General features: G+C 38.3%; 1 protein-coding gene and 1 long non-coding RNA gene across 7 annotated transcripts in view; one reads left to right on the forward strand and one right to left on the reverse strand.

Moving 5' to 3' along the window:
• The window catches only part of LOC122199757, a 41591-nt gene extending 17200 nt beyond the window's left edge, over nucleotides 1-24391 (forward strand). For 2 of the 5 annotated variants that reach the window (XR_006193614.1, XR_006193616.1), the window contains 3 exons: nucleotides 2586-2796; nucleotides 4879-4945; nucleotides 23978-24391. This is a non-coding gene — a long non-coding RNA (uncharacterized LOC122199757). Of the gene's footprint in view, nucleotides 1-306; nucleotides 1228-2585; nucleotides 2797-4878; nucleotides 4946-23977 lie in introns of those variants that run through there. The other 3 variants (XR_006193617.1, XR_006193615.1, XR_006193618.1) reach the window with 3 other exon arrangements.
• The window catches only part of RNF169 (ring finger protein 169), a 99275-nt gene extending 73943 nt beyond the window's left edge, over nucleotides 1-25332 (reverse strand). The window contains exon 1 of one of the 2 annotated variants that reach the window (XM_042905079.1): nucleotides 24831-25332. In XM_042905079.1, coding sequence (XP_042761013.1) covers nucleotides 24831-25332 — 502 coding nt within the window. The other variant, XM_042905080.1, reaches the window with a different exon arrangement.
• Between the last annotated feature and the right edge of the window lie 398 nt (nucleotides 25333-25730).

Consider the following 25730-nt stretch of genomic DNA (forward strand, 5'->3'; position numbering starts at 1 on the left):
CTTGGTAACAAATCTAATATTTTGGTGAATGATATTGATAACATGGGAGACTAAAAACACCATTACCCTCCTTAGTCCAGAGGAGTTAGTCCTAAACCCAATTCCCCTACCAGCTTCTATAGGGATTTTCAAGTGTTTCAGTAGCATAGAAACAACCACTCACCTTTCCTTCACTGCACAGAAAAGACAAGCTAGAAACTACTTCAGGTGTCACGGAGGTGCTGAATATCTTGGTATTTGTAAATGAATCCAATGGTTATAATACTTTCTTAATGCCTGTCCTCCAACTACTACTATGTTTAACAGGAAGAGAAACTCTCTAAGGATATGATGCCTTAAGAATGACACATCCCTGTGGCTGGTGACCTAAACAGAGTATTGCATTCAGTCTAATGTGAACTGGAGGAGCAGCTATACTTCCTTGAAGGTGCTTCCTGAAAAGGATTTTCTCTGGGGTGGGGTGACTGGGTTATTAATAAAGGCAAACAAACAAAACAAAATAGAACACAGGCATTTTTCTAATTGTACCAAAACTTCAGGAATGAAGCATCACTGACAAATCATACTCAATACAAAATTAGAAAAAGAAACTCATTCAACTGTACTGGGAAGATGTTAACCCTAACACTCCCAAATCCAAAGTTAATCATTCCTTGGTACCTGGCTATGCTTGAGTTTTCACCCCTGTACATTCAAATTCTTATCAGTACATCAGAATGAACAAGAACTTTGGACTCAGGTCCCAAGACCTAAATCCTAATTTGAATACTCAGACTTACTAGCTATTTATCCTTGGGCAAATAAAAAAAAAAAAAAATTCTCTTTGGGTAATTTCCATCTCTATCACCACCTGCAGCACCATTATGATGGCCAGCAGTTATGTAACACTTACATTATGCCAGGCTCATTTCTAAGCACTTTGTATTTATTAACTCATCTAATCGTTATAATGACCCAGAGGGGACATACTATTATCCCAATTTTATAGAGCATTTAATTTGCCCAAGGCTATGCTGCTATCAGTGAAAGAGCTATGACTTGAACCCAAGCAATCTGGCTCCAGAATCTGTGCTCTTATCCACAATTCCTTATTACTTCTTTAATAACAATTTTTTTTAAAAGCCTAAAATCCCTATAAAACAATAGGCAAACAACATGAACAGGTGGCTTATAGTAAAAATAAAGTCAGAGGTTGGCACCCAACTCTTGATTTCAGCTCAGGACATAGTCTTGTGGTTTGTGAGGTTGACCCCCTGAAGGAAGAAGCATGGAGCCTGCTTAGAATCCTCTCTCCCTCTATGCCCCTCCCCTGCTTGCATGTACTCTCTTTCTCTCTCTCAAAATAAATAAACATTTAAAAATAAATTCAGATGACTTATAAACATATTAAAATGCATTCAATGTCACTCATATTTTAAGATACCAAGAACTTTTAAAACAAAACACTTTTTATCAGATTAGCAAAAATCAAAGAGTTTGATAAAGACGAGTTAGCAAAGGTATCCTTTATCTTAAAGATATCTCACAGATGTGTACAAAGATGTTACGTATAAGAATGTTCACTGTGGGGGCGCCTGGGTGGCTCAGTCGGTTGAGCGTCTGACTTTGGCTCAGGTCATGATCTCAGGTTGACAAGTTCAAGCCCCGTGTGGGGCTCTGTGCTGATGGCTTGGAGCCTGGAGCCTGCTTCGGATTCTGTATCTCCCTCTCTCTCTGCCCCTCTCCTGCCCATGCTCTGTCTCTCTCTGTCTCAAAAATAAACATTAAAAAAAAATTTTTTTTTAAACAATGTTCACTGTGGATCCTCACAATACTAAAGACTGAAAACAACCTAAATATCCTTCAATTAGAGACACTGAATAAATTATCAGATGACTGGGATACCGTGAATCTATTACTATACTATCTGCTTTAATTCCTGGTCTGGTTTCTTGGTTTACCCAGTAATTTTTATTAGAATGTCTTTCATTGTGTATGAAAAACTGTAGAGGCTCTGGATGATATTACATTCCTACAGAGGATTCATCATATTCTCCATAAGCATTTAGAATGAGGGCAGATCACCTCACAATCCAATCAGGACAGGAGCTGATTCAAGGCTGGCTGCAGTCTTTGTAAAGCTTGTAAAGCTTACCCTGCTTTGTAGCCCTTCAGAGGTCCAACTGAGAGTCTGGGTGTTTACCAGGACTACTTCCCTTGGAAGGTCTTCAAATTTTCTCTCCACTAAAGAACTGCTACAAGAATCCTTTGTTTTTCAGTAGCTTTCTGTGAAGGTTCTTAGCCCTTTTTTTACCCTCCACAGTTTAAGAATCAACAAATCCTTAAGATAAAAAAGCAGGCAGACGGAGAAAAGGGAGTAGGGAAATGTACCTCCCTTCTCTCTGGGATCTTGGCCTCTCAAGTTCTTGTTGCTCTGTCAGCCTTGAACTACAATTTTTGTATCCCCAGCCCCATGAAGAAAGCTTTGCTATCTTTCCACCTCTTAAAGTTACACTCTCCATTCGCCAAGAGACCACAAATGTCTGAAGTCCTGGCTGCTTTAGCAACGTATCAATGCCTTCATATAGATTTTTTTTTTTAATCAGGCTTTTCTAGTTATTCTCAACAGGAGTTTTGGTCTGCTACAATCTGCTCCATCATAGCCAGAATCAGAATCTACATTTTTCATAAGCAGTGGAAAAGACAAATTTTTATCATCAGACAACAGACCATTACTATAGAAGGAATGAGCAGTGAGGAAGAATACAAAAGTAGAGAATATTCCTTCGAGAAAATCAAGAAAGGGATACAGTAAAGGTAAAAACATTTGTGTTCCAAGTCCTAAAGAAACTTAAAATCTTTCTAGGGGAGGAAAAACATACTTGGTTGGGTGAGACAATTATAGAATGTCAAAGAGTTATAAAACTAAACATTTAAGAGCTGCATAGAACAGGGGCACCTGGCTGGCTCAGTCAGTAGAGCATGTGACTCTTGATCTCAGCGTTATAAGTTTGAGTCCATATTGGATGTAGAGATTACTTAAAAACAAAATCTTAAAAAAAAAAAAAAGCTGCATAGAACAGCAAGAGATAGAGGTGCACAAAAGCAAAAGGAAGACAATGAATCCAAGTATATCTTCTATAACAAAACATACGTAAGTGCAGAGATCCACAGGATACAAGAGGGCATTATCCATATTAATTTCAAGGTTACCTGCTGGTACTATCCACCAAACAACCACTATCAAATAGAGTAAGTGAAAGGAGAAATCTTAATGTTAAATTAAGTATATCATTTAGAATTAGGAAGGTGGAGACATGCAGAGTGAACCACAAATCCATTCTAAAATGAAACTAAAGTGTTTTCTATTTTATCGACTATTTTTTGGTTTACTCCTTCTAACTCTAAGAGTTCATTCAGATGACAGCCAAGTACTAACTGTCCAAGTACTAACTGTCTTAAACTAACGCAACTGTTCATTTCCCCACTTGCCCAAGACAAATAACAATTTATAGCAAGCAATATAAAGAGTGGTTACCTGGGGAAAAGAAGGGCAGAGAGAAAAAGTTAAAAGCTAATAAAATGTTAATACCAAACTTTAAGACTGTTTACTTAAGTACTGTAATTAACACCACAGATTACCACTACATGAACTTATACTGCTTGTATTTTAAAACTATCCTTTGGCAAAGAACTAATCAAATCAAAATGTTACAGCTCACATACCAAGAACATATAAAATGCTTACAACTTTTGACCTAATAATTAATCTCCAGGAATCTAAGAAAATAATCTAAAATACATAAAAACTTTTACATAAAAAGATTTTCATTGCAACCTATTCATAATTGCAAAACAAAAACTGAGAATAACCTAAAAGTCCAATTTTGAGAGAATGGTTAGGCTAATTACAGACAGTCTATATAATGCATGATTATTCTGCCATTAAAATTTTATATAAAGACTTTTTAATAATGGGAGATATAAGAAAGAAATAATAAGACAGAAAGATAGAAAACCATTTAGATTAAACGAGAGATGCAAGTTGCCAGACTCAATGCCTTATAATTTCAAACATAAAAAAAAAAAACAAAAAACATTAAGCAGGGGCATGTGACTGGCGCCACTGGTAGAGCAACATTACTCTTGATCTAGGGGTCATGAGTTCAAGCCCCACACTGGGCATAGAGCCTGCTTAAAAACAAACAAACAAACAAACAAACAAACACTAAGCATAGAAATAGCAATAAACAAGTGGAAAAAGAAACTGCAATATAAATGTAGAAGTCACAAAAGGAACAAAAATATTAAGTTATCATGTAAAAAGTATGTAAGAATAATGAAAAAAGTTTCCAGAGATTAGGAAATTAAAGCAGGAATGACCAGTGAAGAAGAAGGGAGTTGCTGTGGGAAGAAAAAACACACAAAACAAGGCATGACACCTGAAATTAATACTACACTATATGTTAACTAACTGGAATTTAAATAAAAACTTGAGGGGCGTTTAGTGGCTCAGTTGGTTGAGCATCCAACTCTTGATTTCGGCTCAGGTCATGACCTCACAGATACAAGATCCAGCCCCATATCAGGCTCCACACTGAGCATGGAGCTTACTTGGGACTCTCTCTCTCTCTCTCTCTGTGTGTCTCTCCCCTGCTTGCATGCTCTCTCTCTCAAAATAAATAAACATTTTTTTAAAACCCTTGAAAATAAAAAAAAAGTATGAGACCCTTTGCCCAAAGCATTTATAATATAGCTTATTAATGAAGACAAATTCATAAAGTTTTTAAAAAGATTTAAATAACAACAGAGATGATGACAGATGCAATATCACAAAATAAACAATTGCTTAGTGAAGCTTACAAGCCAATACTGTAATACTCATCTGCCCACCCACAGGAGGAAGAGAACCAGGGCTGGGAAGGAGAGGCAAGACTTTAAGATGGGACGAAGCAGAGTCTAACCGGTAAAATTTAGTTAAGTAAAAAGATGGAGAAAAAGCAATTCATGCAAACAACAAAGCATGAAGTATAAAGGCTGGACAGTGAATAACTAAAACAGTGTTTAAGTAAAACAGAAAGGTTGTACAGGCCAGAAAGGCAGGCTCGGGCTAGATTATGGAGAACCTTCAACAAGGTTCTCTATGAAGTTAGGCTAAGGAATCTAAACTTCACCCGGTTGGAAGCAATGATGATACTAACATATTTAATCTTATTAATATGGTACAACTATTAATAAACTATTAATAGTAGTTATAATAGTTAATAAACCTGTTATCCCACATGCTTGGGGAATAGGTTGTTCTTTACTTTTATGTGGTAACAATGCCAAATTTGGGCAGAATCCCCCCTACATACAGTATGAAGGAGGTACTTCTGTGATTCTATCAGGAGTGCTTACCTGGGTTGGTCATTCAGTTAAATACTTTTTTTTAATATAGCACTTTACCAAACATATGAGTATACCTGATAACTTCTTAAGTACAAAATCCCGGGCTGTGGATACCACTCAGATACTCTCTGGGCACTCCACAACATCTCTAGCCCTCAGTTTCCCCATTCCCAAAAGGGTAACAATAACTCCCTTAATGAACTATTATGAATGATTAAATGTGATTTAATGTAATGTGTCTGGTACAGTGTTGGCTACATAACTGATATTCATTGAATGTAGAAACTTCCCTATAAGGATATAGGGATATATATCAGGGATATAAATCTCTTGGAATTGTAGGAAAATATGAGAAATTCAATGAAAAAAAAAATGGCACCAAAGTGTTTTTTCATATATGTATTAGTGGGTCAACTTTAAAGTACTTACTAAATTAACTGCTAATAAAAATTAATAAATACTCAAATTTCAAGTTGCATCTTGCTCCCTTAGCTTAAAGAATTAACCTGATTTGTACCGTGATTTGGAAAGAATAATGAGTAGCCCAAGACTATAGACTCGTGGCCAGAGAGTAAATATTTCAGGCTTTGCAGACCATAAGGTCTCTGTCCACTCTGCTACTGTAGCATGAAAGCAGCCATAGACAATAAGTATGGCTGTGTTCCAAGAAAAGCTTTATTTACAAAAATGAGCAGCAGGCTGGGTCTGGCCTGCTGACTCTATCTATCAATGTCTGGTACTAAATGTTTGCATTACCACCTCTCCACCCCCCCCACCTGCAAATTCATATGTTGAAATCTAATCCCCAGTGTGATGGCATTTAGAGGTGGGGCCTTGCAAAGGCGATTAGGTCATGAGGGCTTTGCCCTCATGAATGGGATTAGTGCCCGTATGAAAGAGATGCTAGAGAGCTCCTCTGCCTTTCAACCAAGTGAGGACAAAAGCAGCAAGAAAATGAGTTCGTGAACTAGGAGGTGGGCCCTCACAAGACACCAAATCTACTAGCATCTTGATCTTTGACTTCCCAGCCTCTAGGACCATGAGAAAATAATTTCTGTTGTTTATAAGCCACCTAGTCCATGATATTCTGCTATAACAGCCCAAATTGACTAAGACACATGGATTGGAGAAAGACAAAGTAACAGAGATGAACAGAATTTGCAAACGCACATATTAAACAAAAGTAGAGTGAAAGCAGTAAGCTTCCTTGTTTAGTCCAGAAATGGCCCAAACAATTAGACATGGTTAGGCAGCTTGCATTGGATCAGCACAGTCAAATCAACAGGAGACACACAATAAAAGATGTCATAGATGCAAATACAGGTATAGGAATGCTGCAGAGAGGGAGGTCCTGTAGATGTAGGCAGAACAAGACCACCACATGGTTGTCCCACTATATCCATCATCCTAGCACAAAATCCTTTGGATTTAATTTCTGCTCTGTTTGAGTCAAAGAATCATTCACACTAGTCCACAAGGTGGAATGATACCAAAATTAGAAAGAGTGCTGGATTTGGAGCTATACTACATGCGTTCAAAGCTACCACCCACAGGATAAATATTAATAGTCTTTACGCTCCCAAAGCCTGTGTTTCTTCATCTGTAAAATGGGAGTACTACCTACCATAATAGGGTTGCTTTTCTCATCTAATCCTCCAATATCTAGGAGCGCCTGAGTGGTTCAGTTGGTTAAGCATCCAACTATGGCTCAGGTCATGATCTCACAGTTTGTGGGTTTGAGCCCCACATCAGGCTCTGTGCTGACAGCTCAGAGCCTGGAGCCTATCTAGGATTCTGTGTCTCCCTCTCTCTCTGCCTCTCCCCACACACACAACTCTGTCTCTGTCTCTCTCTCTCTCAAAAATAAATAAACATTAAAAAAAATTTTTTTAATCCTCCAATATCTATTTGGTACAGATTCTGTGTGTATTAAATGGTAGCCTAATTGCTCTCTTGCACTCTTTGTCTTTCCATCTACCATCAACACTGCTTCCTTGGTTTTCTATAAAACACAGACCTTACCCTATCATCCTCCTGGCTTCTTTCTGCCTACAAGATTTATAAACAGTACCCAATCTACCACGCCAGCCACATTTTTCCATTCCCGCAATACCTCTCCCCTCCCCAGACTTAAGACATCTATTCCTGGATATGCCATACCCTGTCTCCTCTATGACTTTATATATGCCACTTCCTCTTTCCAGAATGGTTTTTCTACTTCTCACTATACAGTGATTACTTCCAAAGCTGATCCATTGCTCTCTCCTTTGTGAAGCTTTTCCCGCTTAACCCAGAGAGAATTACATCAGCTTCCTGTAGGCCTCATAACATTCTGCACTTCTCTCAATGGTAGTAGCATTTATTACCCATGTTATAATTATTTGTCGCTGCCTCTGCCTCCCCAAACTAGAAGATTTCCTTTAAGATAGGGATGGTCTCTAGGTATGTGTCTCAGTGTAAGACTCAGTGGCCTAAAACATTTTTGTAGAATGAACCAATGAGAAAGATCTTTAATACCATTAGCACCATTTTATACCAAAGTCTTTCAAATAATTTGTTGTCTGAAGGAAGCTGAAGTTAATAAAGCTTTTCTTTATAATTAAGGCAAAGGTAAACTTCAGTAAAGTCCAATCTTTTGTTGAAGTTTTACAGAACCAAACACAAGCAAAACACAAGAGAAATGGCAAAACAGAAGGGAGTCAAAGGGAAAATAAGTCCACTGCTACTCAGAAAAATAAAAACCAAACCAAAATTGGAAATAAGTTATCTTCAAGCTTAAAAATTTTGTGGTAAATCATGTGATGAGGAAGATGTCTTGACAGTAATTCATGCCCAAAAAAAAAAAAAAAAAAAAAAAAAAAAAAAAAAAAAACAACAAGGAAAGAAACCAGTTTTGTTGCTGACAAATTCAGTATGAGTAAGGCTACTGCAATCTTTAGCAGTATTAAGAATTTTACATCCAGGGGCATCTGGGTGGCTCAGTCATTTAAGCATACACTCTTGATTTCAGCTCAGGTCATAATCTCAGGGTCATGAGATGGAGCCCTGCCTCAGGTTCTGCACTGGGCATGCAGCCTGCTTAAGATACTCTCTATCCCTCTCCCCCTCACTCTCTCTCGATCTAGAAAAAAAGAGAAGACAAGAGAAGAGAAGGAAAGGAAGAGAAAGAGAGAGAGAGAAAGAAAAGAATTAGCATCCAGAAGGAGGGACAGTAAGCCCCACCACACTTTGCATTAGTCAGGTATTATTTAAAGTATGAGAGTCATCTCTGAGTGGCATATTTAAAGAGGACCAAACAGAAGGAATCATAACATATAATCAAGAACTTTTAGGGATTTCTTTTTTTTTAGAAATCTTTTTCCTCCATTAAACATTTACTATGTATCTAATACATTCTAAGTACCATATGAAGTGCTGAATACATGAAGACATAATCTCTGACCTCAGAGAGTTCACTGCAGTGCCAGATACACAAATGAGGAACTGAAATCCAGTGACATGAGTGATGCATATGCTGTGTGGTGGCACAAAGGAAGATAACTGACTCCTGTATGAGTGTGAAAAAAATTTTACAGAGCACTTAATATTTCACCTGGGCCTGAGAAGATGAGTATAATTTGACGGGAAGATAGAGTATTCCAGGTAGGATAATCATAGGGGACAAAAGGCCAAAAAGCATACTATATTACAAGAACTCTAAGTACTGTAGCATGATCAGAACATTTGGAAAGGGAGGAAGAAGACCAAAGAAATGAATTTGAGAAGTTTAACCTAAAAATTTAGATAGAAGTAATCATGGTCTTTAAATACTTGAATACTAAAACTAGGGAAGTAGATTTTAATTCACTAGAAAACTTAACTTTCAAACCATTAAAACTGTCCAATATAGAGACAGCAATGAGTAGTCCCCACAATGGGAGAAATATCCCTATTCATGTATAAAATCAATCTCCCCTTGGTGTTCCAGGTCTCATCTTCTCTCACCTTAGCTCATCACTTTTCTCTACTCTCTCCAGCATCAATTTCTTCCTCTCTACTATGATAACACACAAATCTAATACACAAACATGACATAATATCAGCTATCTTAAAAAGAAACAACTCCTGAGCTCTTGCCCTCCAGCAAGTACTGGCCTGTTTCCCTGCCCCCCTTTACAGCAGACCCCTCCAAAGAGTAATGTATATATTTGCTGTTTCTCCTTTCTCACTTTAACTCATGCTATTAGGGCCTTAGTTTGTTCCACCACTCTCCCAAAACTGCTCTTAATAAAGTCACCAAGAAGGACCTCCAAGGTTCCCCAGGGTCAGTTTACAATAGGCACGAAAGAGTTCAATGAATGGGGATAATCTGATAAACAAACAGAATCTTTACTTAGCCTAAGTACTAAGGATCTTTCAAATCAAAACAGCTAATAGCAGGCTTATGGAAAGTTATCAGTCTGGGATAAACCAGCTCAGCTTTTGCATACAACTATCTCCACAGTAATACTATCCATTTCTTCTAGAAAACCAGAAAGAAAAGTGAGATGTTGAAATTGGACAGTCTTGCACCATCTTTATCAGTATGACTAATCAGCACTCTTCTTCCCTTACATATCTTCATCACAATCGTCTGACACTTATTTTTAACCTAATCTTCTAAAATAGACTCAGGCACAGTTATTAAGTATGAAAGATAATTCTTCTTCCTTCAATGTTCCTCCTCTAAACATTCTTGCTCTCTTCAAGTCTACCCTTTTTAAGCACCTAGTTCAATGCCTTACACATCTAGATACTCTATAAATGTCTAGCAAGTAAACTATAAAACCTAACATATGGGACCTAATACAAAGTAAACTCCATAAATGCTATTTCCCTCTCCAAAACTATCCCAACTTTAAGAATGCATAAAATGATAAAACCTCCCTACCCTATATGAACAAGTTTATCTAGTTCTCTTTCTCAAAAGTACCTGCATTTTAAGAGAACCGCAAGAATAAGGGACCTAAAGAAAATATGTATTGAATTTCAGATACTACAGGATACATGTGAGTGATATCCTGAGGCAACAGAACCTTCCCTAGTCAATGAAGTCATTAAACATCAATTTGGCCCTTATATATCAAAAGAAAGTTAAACAATTTCTTTTTACTAATTATCATTTTTAAAAAGCCATATATAATATTTAGGCATAGGTAAAAAGCTAGTAAAGTCTGGCAGGAAATGTATAATTATTAACAATAGTTCTCTCTAGAAAGATAAACAATAATTGCCTGAACCATAATTTATCCCTTTATCCCTTTTCCTATCAAGGACAGCTGTTACTACTCTTTCCAGTACTATAATGAGCATCATTTTTTAAAATTTTGTAATTGTGTATAGGTGTATATACATGAATATATATCATAAATGTCATACACATTCATACATAGGGCAGACACCTATTAACGGAATTGCCACATGGCAAGAGATAAAGAATGTATCTCTTCAACCTTACTAGGTATGGCCAAACTGCTCTCCAAAATGGTTATACCAGGTTTTACTTCCCCAGCAGCATGTGGGTCCCCATTAATTATCATTAATTGATCATAAATTATGCAGTCTGGTAGCCTCTCATCATTGGCTTAATTTGCTTTTCCCTAATTATCAATGATAGTCAGCATAACTCCAGATGTTTATTGGCTTTTCAGTTTTCCTCTTCCATGAAATGTCTATTCAAATAGACTATTTTTTCACTATTTTTCTGGTGAGGTGTCTGTCATAGCGATTTGTGGTTTCTCATATATTTTGGATATTAATCTTTAATTGGTAATTTCATTGAAAACATTTTCTTCCACCCTGTGATTTATCTTACTTTACATTATAATACAGAAGTGTTTAATGTATCCAAATTATGTCTTTTCCTTTATGCTGTTTATTTGTACGAAGAATCCTTCTCTACCTCATTTTCATAAAGATACTTCTAGTATTTTCTAAGTTTTGTGGTTTGACATTTAATCCATTTGGAATTAACTTTTTGTGTATAGTATGAGGTAAAGATCTATTTTTTTTTTCTGGTTTTCTATAAGGTTAGCTAACTATCCACAACAATTGAAAATGGGTTCTTTGCGACACCGAATAGCCAGAGTAATATTGAAGAAGAAAACCAAAATGGGAGGCATCACAATCCCAGACATTAGCCTCTACTATAAAGCTGTAATCATCAAGACAGTATGGTATTGGCACAAAAACAGATACATAGACCAGTGGAATAGAGGCCCCAGAATTAGACCCACAAATGTATGGCCAACTAATCTTTGACAAAGCAGGGAAGAATATCCAATGGAAAAAAGACAGTCTCTTTAACAAATGGTGCTGGAAGAACTGGACAGCAACATGCAGAAGAATGAAACTAGACCACTTTCTTACACCATTCACAAAAATAAACTCAAACTGGATAAAGGACCTGAATGTGAGACAGAAAACCATCAAAACCCTAGAGGAGAAAGGAGGAAAAAACCTCTCTGACCTCAGCTGCAGCAATTTCTTACTTGACACATCTCCAAAGGCAAGGGAATTAAAAGCAAAAATGAACTACTGGGACCTCATCAAGATAAAAAGCTTCTGCACTGCATAGGAAACAATCAACAAAACTAAAAGGCAACCGATGGAATGGGAAAAGATATTTGCAAATGACATGTGGGATAAAGGGCTAGTATCTAAAATCCATAAAGAACTCACCAAACTCTACACCCAAAAAATAATCCAGTGAAGAAATGGGCAGAAGACATGAATAGACACTTTCCCAAAGAAAACATCCAGATGGCCAACAGACACATGAAAAGATGCTCAACGTCACTCCTCATCAGGGAAATACAAATCAAAACCACACTCAGATATCACCTCACGCTGGTCAGAGTGGCTGAAATGAACAAATCAGGAGACTATAGATGCTGGAGAGGATGTGGAGAAACGGGAACCCCCTTGCACTGCTGGTGGGAATGCAAACTGGTGCAGCCACTCTGGAAAACACTGTGGAGGTTCCTCAAAAAATTAAAAATAGAACTACCTTCTGACCCAGAAACAGCACTGCTAGGAATCTACCCAAAGGAGACAGGAGTGCTGATGCATAGGGGCCCATGTACCCCAATGTTCATAGCAGCACTTTCAATAGCCAAATTATGGAAAGAGCCTAAATGTCCATCAACTGATGAATGGATAAAGAAGATGTGGTTTATATGTGCAATGGAATACTACTTGGCAATGAGAAAGAATGAAATCTGGCCATTTGCAGCAATGTGGATGGAACTGGAGGGTATTATGCTAAGTGAAATAAGCCAGGCAGAGAAAGACAGATACCATAATGTTTTCATTCATATGTGGATCTTGAGAAACTTAACAGAAGACCATGCAGGAGCGGGGGAAAAGTTACAGAGAGGGAGGGAGGCAAACCATAAGAGACTCTTAAGGACTGAGAACAAACTAAGGGTAGATGGGGGGTTGGGGGAGAGGGGAAAGTGGGAGATGGGCAGGGAGGAGGGCACTTGTTGGGATGAGCACTGGGTATTGTATGGGAACCAATTCGACAATAAATTATATTAAAAAAAAAAAAGAAAAGAAAAAGAAAATATTTGCCCCACTGATTTGTAATGCCATCTGTCATCTATCAAATTCAAATATATGAGGGCATGTTACTCAACTCCTTATTTTTTGGACTTTTTAATTATTTTAATTTTTTTAATATTTATTTATTTTTGAGAGAGAGAAAGACAGAGCACGAGCAGGGGAGGAGCAGAGAGAGAGGGGGACATGGAATTTGAAGCAGGCTCCAGGCTCTGAGCTGTCAGCACAGAGCCTGACATGGGGCTCGAATCCACAAACCGTGAGATCATGACCTGAGCCGAAGCCAGACGCTCAACCGACTGAGCCACCCAGGTGCCCCTGGACTTTTTAATTATTTAACACTGGTTATCCAACTATCCTCACATCAGTACCTTTTTCAATTAATACAGCTTTATAATAGCTTAATATTTGATAAAGCAATGTGCTCCAAAATTGTCTTGAGTGTTCTTGGCCACTCACTAATCATCCTTATTGACAAGTTCCACTAAAAAAGAAAAAGTTCCCCTCTACTCCAGGTGTTCTAGCTTTTTAAATGAATGAATGGTAAATTCTTGTCAAATGCTCTTTTAAGAATCTATTGAGATGATCATATGGTTTTACTTTCCTTTAGTTCATTAATGCTGTATACTGAATTACGTTAGATTCTTAATGTTAAACTGAACCCCTATTCCTGGAATAAATGCTACTTGGTTGTGAGTTTTTTTTTTAATGCACTACTAGATTAGTGTATATTTCATTTTGGATTTCTTAAATCTACATTCATGAGATTGGTCTGTATTTTTCCTTTCTTATGCTGTCCTTGTATGATTTTGATATCAAGTTGTAAAAGCCTTCCAAAAGGAACCTGAAAACACTTTTCTTTCCTGGAATAGTCTGCATCCTGCAATATTTGGGTAACCTGTAAAACCCTGTGCCTGGTTCATCCTAAGCAGACAGAATTTTTCTTCTGCCTTTTATTACAGAAACGTCCCAAATATTTATTACAGATACCTGTATAATGAACCCCAACCTATCCATCCCCCAGCCTCAACAATCAATTCATTGCCAATCATATTTCATCTATTCCCCCAATCATTACCTCTCCCCACTCCCCTTGAAGGAATGATTTTGAAGCAAATCCCAGACATCAAATCATCTTATCTGGGAACATTTTAGTATCTCTCCTAAAGGACTCTTACAAAATATGTAACTATTGTCACATTGAACATTTCATAATCTTTAATATCAACAAACATCCAAACAATGTTCAAATTCCTATCAAATATTTTGACACAGTTTTTCAAATCAGTATCCAAATAAATTCACGCACTTAAATTTGTCATGTCTTTTCATCTACAGGTTTCCCTTCTATTGCTCTTCCTCTTCCTCTTCTTCCTCTTCCTCCTTCTTCTTCACATTATTTGTGGTAATGGGCCATGTATCCTGCAGTTTCCCACATTCTGGATTTTGCTTATTTTATCTACATATTACTTAGTGGATAGATTTTACTATTCATTTTCTTTTTTAGTTACATTTCTGTTCATATTTTCTATTTATTCTTAAGCAATCTGTGACAGATTGCAGTTTTTAGTAAATGAACTATTTTATGCAATATTTCAAATTCATGGCATAAAGCCCATATTCTATATTTACGGGATTTTTATATCTTTATCACATCTGTAGTTGTATTCTCTGTTGCATTCCTAATATCATTTATGCCTTCTTGTTTTTCTTTTTCTTTGACCAATCTTGCCAGAGATTTGTCCATAATATAAACCTTTTTTTTATTTTTTTAAATGTTTTTATTTATTTTTGAGACAGAGAGAGACAGAGCATGAGCAGGGGAGGGGCAGAGAGAGAGGGAGACACAGAATGCGAAGCAGGCTCCAGGCTCTGAGCTGTCAGCACAGAGCCTGACATGGGACTCAAACTCACACACTGTGAGATCATGACCTGAGCTGAAGTTAAGACGCTCAACCGACAGAGCCACCCAGGCGCCCCCATAATATAAATCTTGTATTACGACCTTCAGTGAATTAGATTTTGGCTTTATTAATCCTCTTCACTGTTTATTTTTTATTCCATTAATTTCTGTTATTTTTATTCTTTCCTATCTTCTACTTCCTTTGGGTTTAATCTATTTTTTTTTAATATTTGTTTATTTATTTAGGGAGTGAGACAGAGAGAGCATGAGCAGGGGAGGGGTAGAGAGGGAGAAAGAGAATCCCAAGCAGGCTCTGCACTGACAGTGCAGGGCTGGAACTCATGAACGTGAGATCACGACCTGAGCCACCCAGGTGCCCCTCTGCTATTACTTTTCTAACTATTTCGGTTCACCACTTAACTCAATAATGTTTAGGCTTTCTTCAACTCAAATATCTTACAGGTTCTAGGACCTACATTTCTTCATATTAACATCTCTGAAATTGGGATGTTTCTTACAGTTGAAGTCTTATAATCACTGTCAGCCAGGCAGCAGTGATGATGGCACTGTCATTGCTTATTTATGTATAAATGTACACAATTAAAGAGTAAGCTCACCAAAAAATGTATGATTTGGTGGTTATCCCTGGTGACTGGACAACTGTAACCTCAGTATTAGCCTATAAAGGCCATCTGAGGAAGAACTATAAATCTCATCTGAAAACATTTTGTTGATGCCATTTGGCAAGCTCAAAAAAGCATGAGCATCCATACACGATGGGTGTCAGCAGTGTTAAAGAACAATGTTAGATAATAGAAAACAAACTATGAATTTGACAGAGGGAGGGAGGTGGGAGATGGGCTAGATGGGTGATGTATACTAAGGAGGGCACTTGTTGTGATGAGCACTGAGTGTTAAATGCTAAGTGATGAATCACTGAATTCTACCCCTGAAACCAATATTGCACTGTGTTAACTAAAATTTAAATTAAAAAGTTCTTTTCCTTAAAAAGAAAAGAAAAATGTTAGAGCTGTGGAACACTCTTTTAAGAAATTCTGTATCACCAAGGGTCTCAATGACACAGTAAACAATACTACATAGAAAAACACAACCTCTATGATTTAGAAGAATCAGGCTCTGAATATGAAGTCACAGGAATATTCTAATTTATCACGTTACTTCCTTTTATAAACATATGCTCAAGTGATACGTTAAATCTGTAATAAATTTATAAGAACTCTTTCAGTAAGTACAAAGTTAAAAAGTCTGAGTGACAGTAAAGCATTGTTTGGTAAATGACAGCACATCTTACAAATGATGGCATCTTAGGATTTAATGAAACATAATTCAGACACTTCAATTTTTCTTAGTTTTGCTTTAGTTATACTCCACAGATTCTGAGATAGTTGTTTACTATCTCATTGTTACTCAACTCTAAATATATTCCAATTTCCATGATTTTGTTCTTCACCATACATTATTTAGACGTTTGTTTCTGCTTTTTAAATTTCCAAACATGGGCTGGGAGGGGGATAGGTTATATTTGTCACTGATTTCTAATTTTATTGTACTGGGATGAGATAACAGTTTATATAGCAATCTTTGGTATCTGTTAAAACTTTCTTTGTGCATGTTCTACATTTGTTTAAAAGAATGTAAAATCTTGGGGTGCCTAGGTGGCTCAGTCAGTTGGGCGTCCAACTTTGGCACGGGTCATGATCTCACAGTTTGTGGGTTCGAGCCCCATGTCAGGCTCTGTGCTGACAGCTCAGAGCCTGGAGCCTGCTTCAGATTCTCTCTCTCTCTCTCTCTCTCTCTCTCTCTCACTCACTCTCGCTCTCACTCTCTCTCTGCCCTTCCCCTGCTCACACTCTGTCTCTCAAAAATAAATAAATGTTAAAAAAAATTTTTTTAATAAAAAAATAAAAGAATGTGTATTCTCTAATTTGGGAGGTGTATGGTTCTATATATATGCAGCAGATCGAGTTTACATTCCATTTCTTTTGGTGGTTACCCTTAAATTTTTAATATGCATCTGACCAAGAGCCTAAAGTTAATCAATATCTCTATCCTCCTGAACTATATATAGAACCTTACAACTCTTCAATGCTGATCACCTTCCCTCCCAGCTTACATTTTATCCTTGTCTGATATTTTAGTCCCATTTTGGTTTTAACCCCCACATATTAGTCATAATTATTTTTGCTTTATAGAGTCAATATTCACTTAGTTTACCTACCCATTTCTTTGTTCACCATGTTTTCTTGTATCCTATTTTCTCCCATTACATTTCTTTCTTGCTGACGTATATTCTTCAGTATAATAGTTCTTTCAGAAACAGCGTGGTAAATTCTCTGTATTTTTGTTTATCTGAAAATATTTTTATTTTGTCCTCACTCTTGAATTATAACTTAGCTGAATACAAAATTCAGATCTCTCAACACTGAGAAAACATTGTTCCCTTTTCTTCTGGCCTCTCTTGGTTATAAGATGTCTGCTCTCAGTCTGTTGCTCCTTTGTTTTTCCTTTCTGGTTGCTTTTTAAAGTGCCTGTGGTGTTCTACAGTTTCATTGCAATGTGTTTAGTTGTGGGGGTTGTTTGCTTTGTTCATTTAATTCTTTCTAGGGCCTCATGACTCTAAAACCTAAGGATTCATGTCTTCTTATTAATTCCAAAATACTCTCAAGTCACCATCTCTTTAAATTCCATGTCTCCCACATTCTATTCTTCTCCTTCTGTAACTATTAGATGATGGGTCTTCTTGACCTTTCATTTCTCTTCACCTCTCTTTCAGATTTTCCTTTATCCTACTGTTCTGCATCCTCAGGATTTCCACATATCTAATTCCCAGCTTACTGATTTTCTCTTCATCCGTGTAAACTAGTGCTTACCTTATTCACTGAGCTTTTTTTAACCTCCCTGACTATATTTTGCATTATGTTTAGCTCTTTTTTAAATGCACCTGTTTCATAATGTCCTTCTCACTTCTTGAGATTTCCATTAATTCTTTAATGTCTTTAGTCACTTAAAGTGTGCCAATTTAAATTATCATTTAAGCTGCTATTCTACTATCCCAGTTCCTGGAGATAGAATCCCCTTGCTTATTATAGCTACTAAGTCTCATTTATGTTAGAAAATGGTTTCCTCGTGTGTCACATTCAATTATAAGTTCATCTTTGGTTGGGCTTATCTCTTCTTAAAGAATCTCTTCTGGAGCGAGTTGGGAGTACCACAGTCTTTTTTTTCCTTTCTCCAGGTGATCCATGGGTATCACTAGTTTGGAGCCAGCTTTTATATTAATTTCTCAGCATGGTGATACTTAAAACCATATAATATAAAATCAGATCCCAAATATGAGCAAGGCATACATCGTGCGCTTCAATTTCTCAGGAAAGCTCTTTTCTCCATTTCCTCTCTGCATAGAGCCCAAGTAAATCAAGACAAAATTTCTTATTACTGGCTTGTACCAGTAGGAAGATTATTCTCTGCCTACCCCTTCACTTTGAATGCACATCAAGAATCCCAGTTTTATACAGAAGTCTTAGTTTTGGTTCCTTTTTCTGTGGTTAAAACTCAATCCACTAGGAATAGAAAACCAGAAATAGCCCCTCACTCCACCCCTTCACCCCCACTCTAGGGCAACATAGCATGAGCTTACTAAAGTTTTGGCTTTTAGTTCCATTTTTATTTCTAGAACCTGGAGATTTTCCTGTCTTTCCTGAAAGCTCAGGAATTCTTTTAAAAGAATTGTTAGTTCAATATCATCCAGCTTTTCTGGATATTTGCAGCAGAAGCATCTTCTCATCTAAGTTAGCCCTCTTGCTAAAAGAGAATCTGGGCTCTCCAATCCATTTGCTACATTAACCCCATAGGAGTAATCACTCTAAAATGCAAAGATGGAACTCTTCTTTAAAATTCCTCAGTGGATCCTCACTCCTGAGCATGGCATTCAAAGTCCAGTTATTCAGTAACTGCTTATTTCTGGAATTCCATCTCCTCCCACTCTCCCACATGTAGTCTATGCTCCAATCACTCCTACTTACAATCCCTGGAAGTCTCCTTGTTATTTCAGAGTCCTGTACTTCTGCATATACCGGTTTCCCTCATCTTCATCCTGCCCCCATCCACCTACTGAATACTCAGGGTCAAGTGTCTGCCTTTCACTGAAGCCATTTCTGACCCATCCAAGCTGGAAGCTCTTCATTGAGTTCTTTATATGCCAAGCATTCTACTAATTATTTAGTCTTACCAACATTATGATTTTGCTATTACTATCCCCATTTGCAAATGAGGAAACTAAGGTACAGAGTTGAAGCAACCTACGCAATGGCACACAGCTATAAATGGCAGAGCTGTAATTCAAACACAGGCAATCTGTCTCCAGATCCTGCTCCATTAACTTGCCCCATTAACATATTCCTTACTGCCTTCTACAATGATATCTTGCATTACCATTATAATTGCATTTATTACACATTTCAGTTGCATGTTTGTGCACCAATCTTCCCAACTACCCTGACTCAAAGAGAAAGAATCATGCTTTATTCTATATGCAGTTCCATTGCCTAGCACACAGAAGACCCTCAAATGATTACTAAATTAATGCATGACGGAAGGAAACATCCCCACAGACACTGCTTTAGTCCAGGCCCTCTTCATCTCTTGCCTGGACTACTAAAATAGTCCTCTAACTGGACTCCCTTCTTCATTTCTATTCATGTCTTTCCTCCATACCCCAACCAATATTCTTTCTAAAGCACATCATTATGATGACGTCATTACTTAAAAATCTGTAAGGGCTCTGTACTGTCTATAGGACAAAGTCCCAAATTATTTTATCATGACATACCATGCCCTTTGTGATCTAACTTCCACAGTCCCTTCTCTTCTTTCCCACTTCAGTCCCACAATTCATCTATATTTAACTTCCTGTCAGTCCCTGAATATGCCAAGAGACTTCATGCCTTTGTGCATGTAGGTTCTTCTGCCTGGAATGGCCATCCCCTCCTCTCTCACCTGGTAAATTCCTACCTTTTCAGCATAGAGCTCAAATTCCTCAGCTCTCCTCCAGATGCTTAGTTATCCCATTCCTATACTCTGTTGGCATTATGCATTTACCTCACTTACTACTTTGTAATATTTTTGATAAGGTGTTTCTCCAACCAGACTGTGGAATCTTAAAGAACAGGGACCATGTCTTATTCCCCTTTTTTACTGTATTATCTTACAGAGCATGTGCCCCCAAAATGCTCACTGAATTAGTGGGATGACATTTGACAAACATATCCCGTATCCTACACTCAAAAAAAAACCAAAAAAACAAAAAAACAAAACAAAAAAAAAACCCTCAGATACAAATGAATTCAAGGGTAGGCAATTGTCCGGATTAACTGGAAGTTTGGAAGTGGATAAGAAGAAAACCAAATACCTCCTAAATTCTTGAGGCTCAACCCTGAATTCTATAGGATACAGATATTCCTTTAATGGTAATTAGTGTTTAGTTGGCGAGGTAATCTCATTCTGAATTGTTTCCTGCATTAGTAGAACACATAAGGACACTCTCAAATTCTGGAATATGTGTACGTGTCATTCAGGATAAAAAGTTGAGTCATTTTATACATTTTACAACAAATCCCTACAGTTGAGGGAAATTCTTATCCTTTTACACTACAATCACATGATTTCATTATTCATTAGTCCTAAATGCAATTTAGGCTGCACACATAGCAAACATTGTCTGCCAACTGAGTAATAAACCAGAACTACTTGTTTGTCACAGAAAGAGGAATTTTTTTAAATGTATAATGTTAACCCTAAGTGAACAGGGAGGTTGAGGGGTGATGAAAGGGATGGGATAAATGAGGTACTATTCAATTTTTGAAACGCGCTTTTAACACTAAAATTTTTTTTTTAAGTTTTAACTGCCAATTTAAAAGATTCATTGGTGGGGCTCCAGGGTGGCTTAGTCAGTTGAGAGTCTAACTCTTGATTTTGGCTTAGGTCATGATCACAGGGTTGTGGGATCAAGACCTGTGTCAGAATTCTCTCTCTCTCTCTGTCCGTCTGTCCCTCTCCCCGACTCGTGTTCTCTCTCTCCAAAAAATAAAAAAATAAAAAAAAAATAAAAAGGACTCATTGGCCTTTGCGTAGCTTTTCTCTTCAATTATTACCCAGGGTAGAAGAAAAAGAAGTATCCTAAAAAGGTCTTGGTTTCAATTTCAGAAGCAGTATAATTTAGAATGGTCACTCTTGATTTCATATCAAAAGACTAAATTAATTCTTAAGATTCATTATTATCAATGAGACTTAAGTATTGCTGTTGTATATACAGATGACCATTGAACAACAGAGGGGTTAGGGGCACTGACCCTTAGCACTGTTGAAAATCTACAGTAACTACTGACTTTCCAAAAACTTGACTTGTAGCCCTTTGTTGACCAGATGCTTTACTAATAATAGAAACTGCTGATTAACACATATTTTGTATGTTATATGCATTATATACTCTATTCTTACAATAAACTAAGCTAGAAAAAAGAAAATGTTAGGAAAATCATAAGAAAGAGAAAATACATTTACAGTACTGTAATGTATTCATTGAAAAAATCCATGTATAAGTGGACCCACACAGTTCAAACCCCTGTTGTTCAAGGGTCAAATGCAGTTGCAAAAGTACCTATATATGCCCATGTGCTACAGTTTTTATTTTTAATCAATGGACCAAGACTGCCTCTAAATTTAGAATATAAGCTCCAAGAAGAAGAAATCTTTGAACATTTCATTCACTAAGGTCTCCCAAGAACCTAGAACAGTGCCTGGCCCAGCACAAACATTCATTACATACTTGTGAATATTGCTCAAAATGGTTCAAATACTATGTCAATATATGCGATGAGCTATAACCTCAAGGAACATAAAGTTGAAGTAGGCTTCACACAATGTTGCACAAGTCAACTGATACTATATCCAAAAGCAAACTGATAAGGCATATAAGAATAAAACAAAACATGTTATACAGGAGTCCTTAGGGTTCTGAATTTTAAAGCTTGTCAGGAAACTGGTAAAAAACAAAAATGTCACAACACAACCAAAATTTTCTACAAGCACAAACTCTTATACTTATTATAGACAATTCAATTCCAAAAGAGCCATGGGGCTTCAACAAAATTAAAAAATATATATATAAGAATTTCACTGAAGCACCAGTGCATTTACTACAAAATTTAATTTCCAGTATTATAAAGGAATTCTGACCTTTCTTTTTATCAATTAACCTAACTATGCCCCAAAAAAACTGCTAAGCAATATACTTCTGAATATACCTAAAATTGCTAGTTCTGTTGCTGTTTCCCACTCAAAAACACAACGTAAGTTTTTATAAAACTGGTATTTTTAGTTTTCCCTATTACAAGTCATCATGAGCATTTAACTGTGAATTAAGCTATGTTTTAGCCCTTATTTATGGGTTATTGTTTTGGTCCTTGTTTATCTGCTACTAACTCATGACGACCATTAGCTGGTCACTTTCTACTCTCTTCTGGGCCTCAGTTCTCTCTTCTGTAGAATGAGGGACCTGGGTTAAAACAATGGTTCCTACCATTCTTTCTGCATCCCTTTGAGAATCTGGTGAAAGCTACAGGTGACCTCTCCATATGAATGCACATACACATGTATATAACAATTTTATAACTGACTTTTTATAATAGCAAAAGATTGGAAACAACCTAAATGTCTACCAATAGACAGTTAATTGTTACAGCCATTCAATGAAATTCCTTGCAGCTGTAAGCAGAATAAAGAAACCTTCTATATACTGATATGAAAAGCTTTCCATCACGTATCTTTATATGGAAAAAAGCAAGTTACAGAACAATGTATACAATATACAACCTTTTGTGTAAAAAGATCAAAAACTAAAATAAATACATTTGAATTTTTATGTAGAAGCATAAAGAAACTGTGGAAGAATAAATGAGAATCTTTGGTGGAAGAATAAATGAGTAAAGGGATAGGAGGAACCTTTCCATTGTACACTTTCTTACATTTGTGTTTGGATTATGTGAATGCACGGCATATTAAAATTCTAAATTAAAAAATTGTATATAACTCTAACAAGTCCAGACAACCCACTGAAGCTAGAAGATAATTCGCAAACCCTGTTCAGCAATATTCTCCTATAATGATTTGACTTAATAAGCCTGTAATTATATACACTCAATGATCCGACAAGAATATTTAAGGAAAAATATTTTTCATCACAGTCCTCATATAAACATATAAGTAATTGGTGGATACTCAGTAATTCAATAGGTACTAATCTGGAATCTCATTTTATATAATTTTCCTTAATCACTGATACACTTTATGACAAATTTCTTCATCAGAAAAAGTTTGCACAAATTATCAAGCCATACTCCTTCTCATGAATCAAAGTCCAGAACTGATATTTCACAGAGGAGTCCAGACTTTATGAATGAGAACAGACATCTCTATCTTATTTGACCATATAATCAATAGTACTAGTAGGAAGACCAGAGAAATTTTTACCATAATCTCAGAACTTGAAGCAAACTAAAGAGCATATGAGATCATCACTCAGCACCCACAAATTAGATGACATCTGGGGAGGCCTTCTCACCTACTCTGAACAAGGATCAGACAGAATTGGGGTTCACCCTTCGGCAAGTTACTTAACCTCTCTGGGCCTCAATTTCATCTCTAAAATGGAAATAAAAGTACCTCTCTCATAAGGATGTTGTGAAACTTAAAAGGAAAAATAAGGAATATAGCCAAGTAAGACAAAGAAATAAAAGTAAGGTATCCTAGGACAGTGGCAGGTGTCTGTTTTAATCAAAACAGCCTGCATTCCGGAAACTGTAGTTTCTAGAGACTGCACTTTCATACACAAGCAATGCTTCCTTTTCCCTACTGAAAAAAAAAAAAAAAAAAAAAAATGGCAGAATTCCCAACACAAAAGGTGCAAATATCTGGCCTTTCCTAATTATGTTTCTTGGAAATCTCCTCCTAGGTAAGCATTTTTTTATCAAAGAACATAGACGTTGTGTTGACTGGATGTGTCTCGGAGTCCTAAGTTACACACAGTTCTGTTTTGTGTTTTTACAGGGCACTTTCAACGTCAAGCTCAGCACCAGAGGGGCAGGCTGTGGGAGGTATCGAAAGGCAAAGAAGTTGAAAGCAACAGTCCCGCAACTTTTAACTGCCAGGATGATAGCAGGAAACCTACACAGCCATGGAGACAGAAGCAGCCCCTGCCAACCAATCTCCATTTACGAAACTTAACCCCCACCCAGTTTTGTTGTTGTTTTGTTTTTTGTTTTGTTTTGTTTTTTGTCGAGCACTACTGGAGCTTATTCATTTTTGGAGTTATTAATTATAAATATAAATAACCCCGATGTGCGAGGCTCTGTCAAGATTTTGTGAAAATTGCGCTTGTGAGTTCATTCTCTCAACCCACTCCACACTCTAGTCTGAAAAGCTCTCTTCACATCCTCAAATTCAACCCGCCCCCTTAACTCCGGATACTCCATACCTCTCACTAATCCATTTAGGCCCAGGAGCCACTTCTCGACACGCAGTTCGACCCCAAGCTCTTCACCCAACACGAAACCAAGCACTTCTCTGATCCTCCAGGGCTCCTGCAAAGTTAGGAACCCTTCTCCCACACACCATTCCAACCTGGCCCTAACTTGTTCCAAGAATGCTGTTTCCCTCCAAACTTCTAACTTCCGTAAGGCGCGAGATCCCCTCACTGCCCCTCCAAATCCATAGTGCCCGTACTTCATTCTGAAGTTCAAAATTCAGAAACAGATGCGCCTGGACAGAGCCCAGTTCCAACCCCACGCGAACTCTACACAGCCGCTCGAGCACGGCCTGGGACCCTCCACCCCCCAACCAGGCCAGGCCGGGCGCGCTCGGCCTCGCTCCAGACCCCCAAAGGGAGGAGGGAAAGCTCCACCTGGCTCTGTGGCCGCGGCGCGCGGCTCCTGCTCCGGCCTGGACCCCGCGGCGGCCGCGCCCCCGTCCCGGCGCTGGCGGCAGCGCTCCGGCTGGCCGCGGCGGGCGCGCTCGCCCTGCACCTCCGCGTCGGCCTGGCCGTCGTCGCGGGCCCGACGGCGGGCCCAACCCGGGCCGCGGGCACGGCAGCGCGGGCAACCGGGGCCCGCTGCGTCGGCGGCGCGCTGGGCGCAGCCTCGGCACAGCGAGTGGCCGCACGGCAGGGCCGCCGCTTCGCCCAGGGTCTCCAGACACCCGGCGCAGCCCGACTCCTCCGGCCGCGGCGGTGGCGGCGGTTGCAGCAGCGGCGGCGGCAACACCAGCAACGCGGGACCAGAGGCCGCGCCCGGGGCCCCAGTCTTGGCTGCCGCCATCTCGTCACAGCGGCCCCGTCGGCCCCGCCGACTCAGAGCTGCCGCTGCCGCCGCGGAAGAGGCCCGAGTACTCGGACCTGCCGCCGCCATCTTGTTTCCCGTTTGAAGGGAGAGTCCGTTGCGAGGGAGAAGAGTAGAGGGCGGGGCAGTGCGCGGCGGGCGGTACCGGCTACATATTTATGAGGGGGCGGGGCTCCAATGAGCCGGGAGAAGGTTCTCCCCGGGCCCGATTGGCGGGAGGCGAAACCTCATTAATATTTATTAGCTACCTTCTACGTCGTCCTCAGCCTCGCCCTCCAGTTTTTGCAATTTCCTCTTATCGAACCCGGTGAAGTTGAGGACTGATGGGATTTGGAAATTCTGAGCGATGTTAAACTTTATGAAGTAATTACATTTATCCTGCACTACCTTCATAACTAAGGCTGAAGTGAGTGGGGGGTTATGTGAATTATCTAGAACCTTCCCTCAGTGCTTCATTTCATGAAAGG

The sequence above is a fragment of the Panthera leo genome, chromosome D1 (assembly GCF_018350215.1).
Source record: "Panthera leo isolate Ple1 chromosome D1, P.leo_Ple1_pat1.1, whole genome shotgun sequence".
In the NCBI taxonomy this organism is placed as follows: domain Eukaryota; kingdom Metazoa; phylum Chordata; class Mammalia; order Carnivora; family Felidae; genus Panthera; species Panthera leo.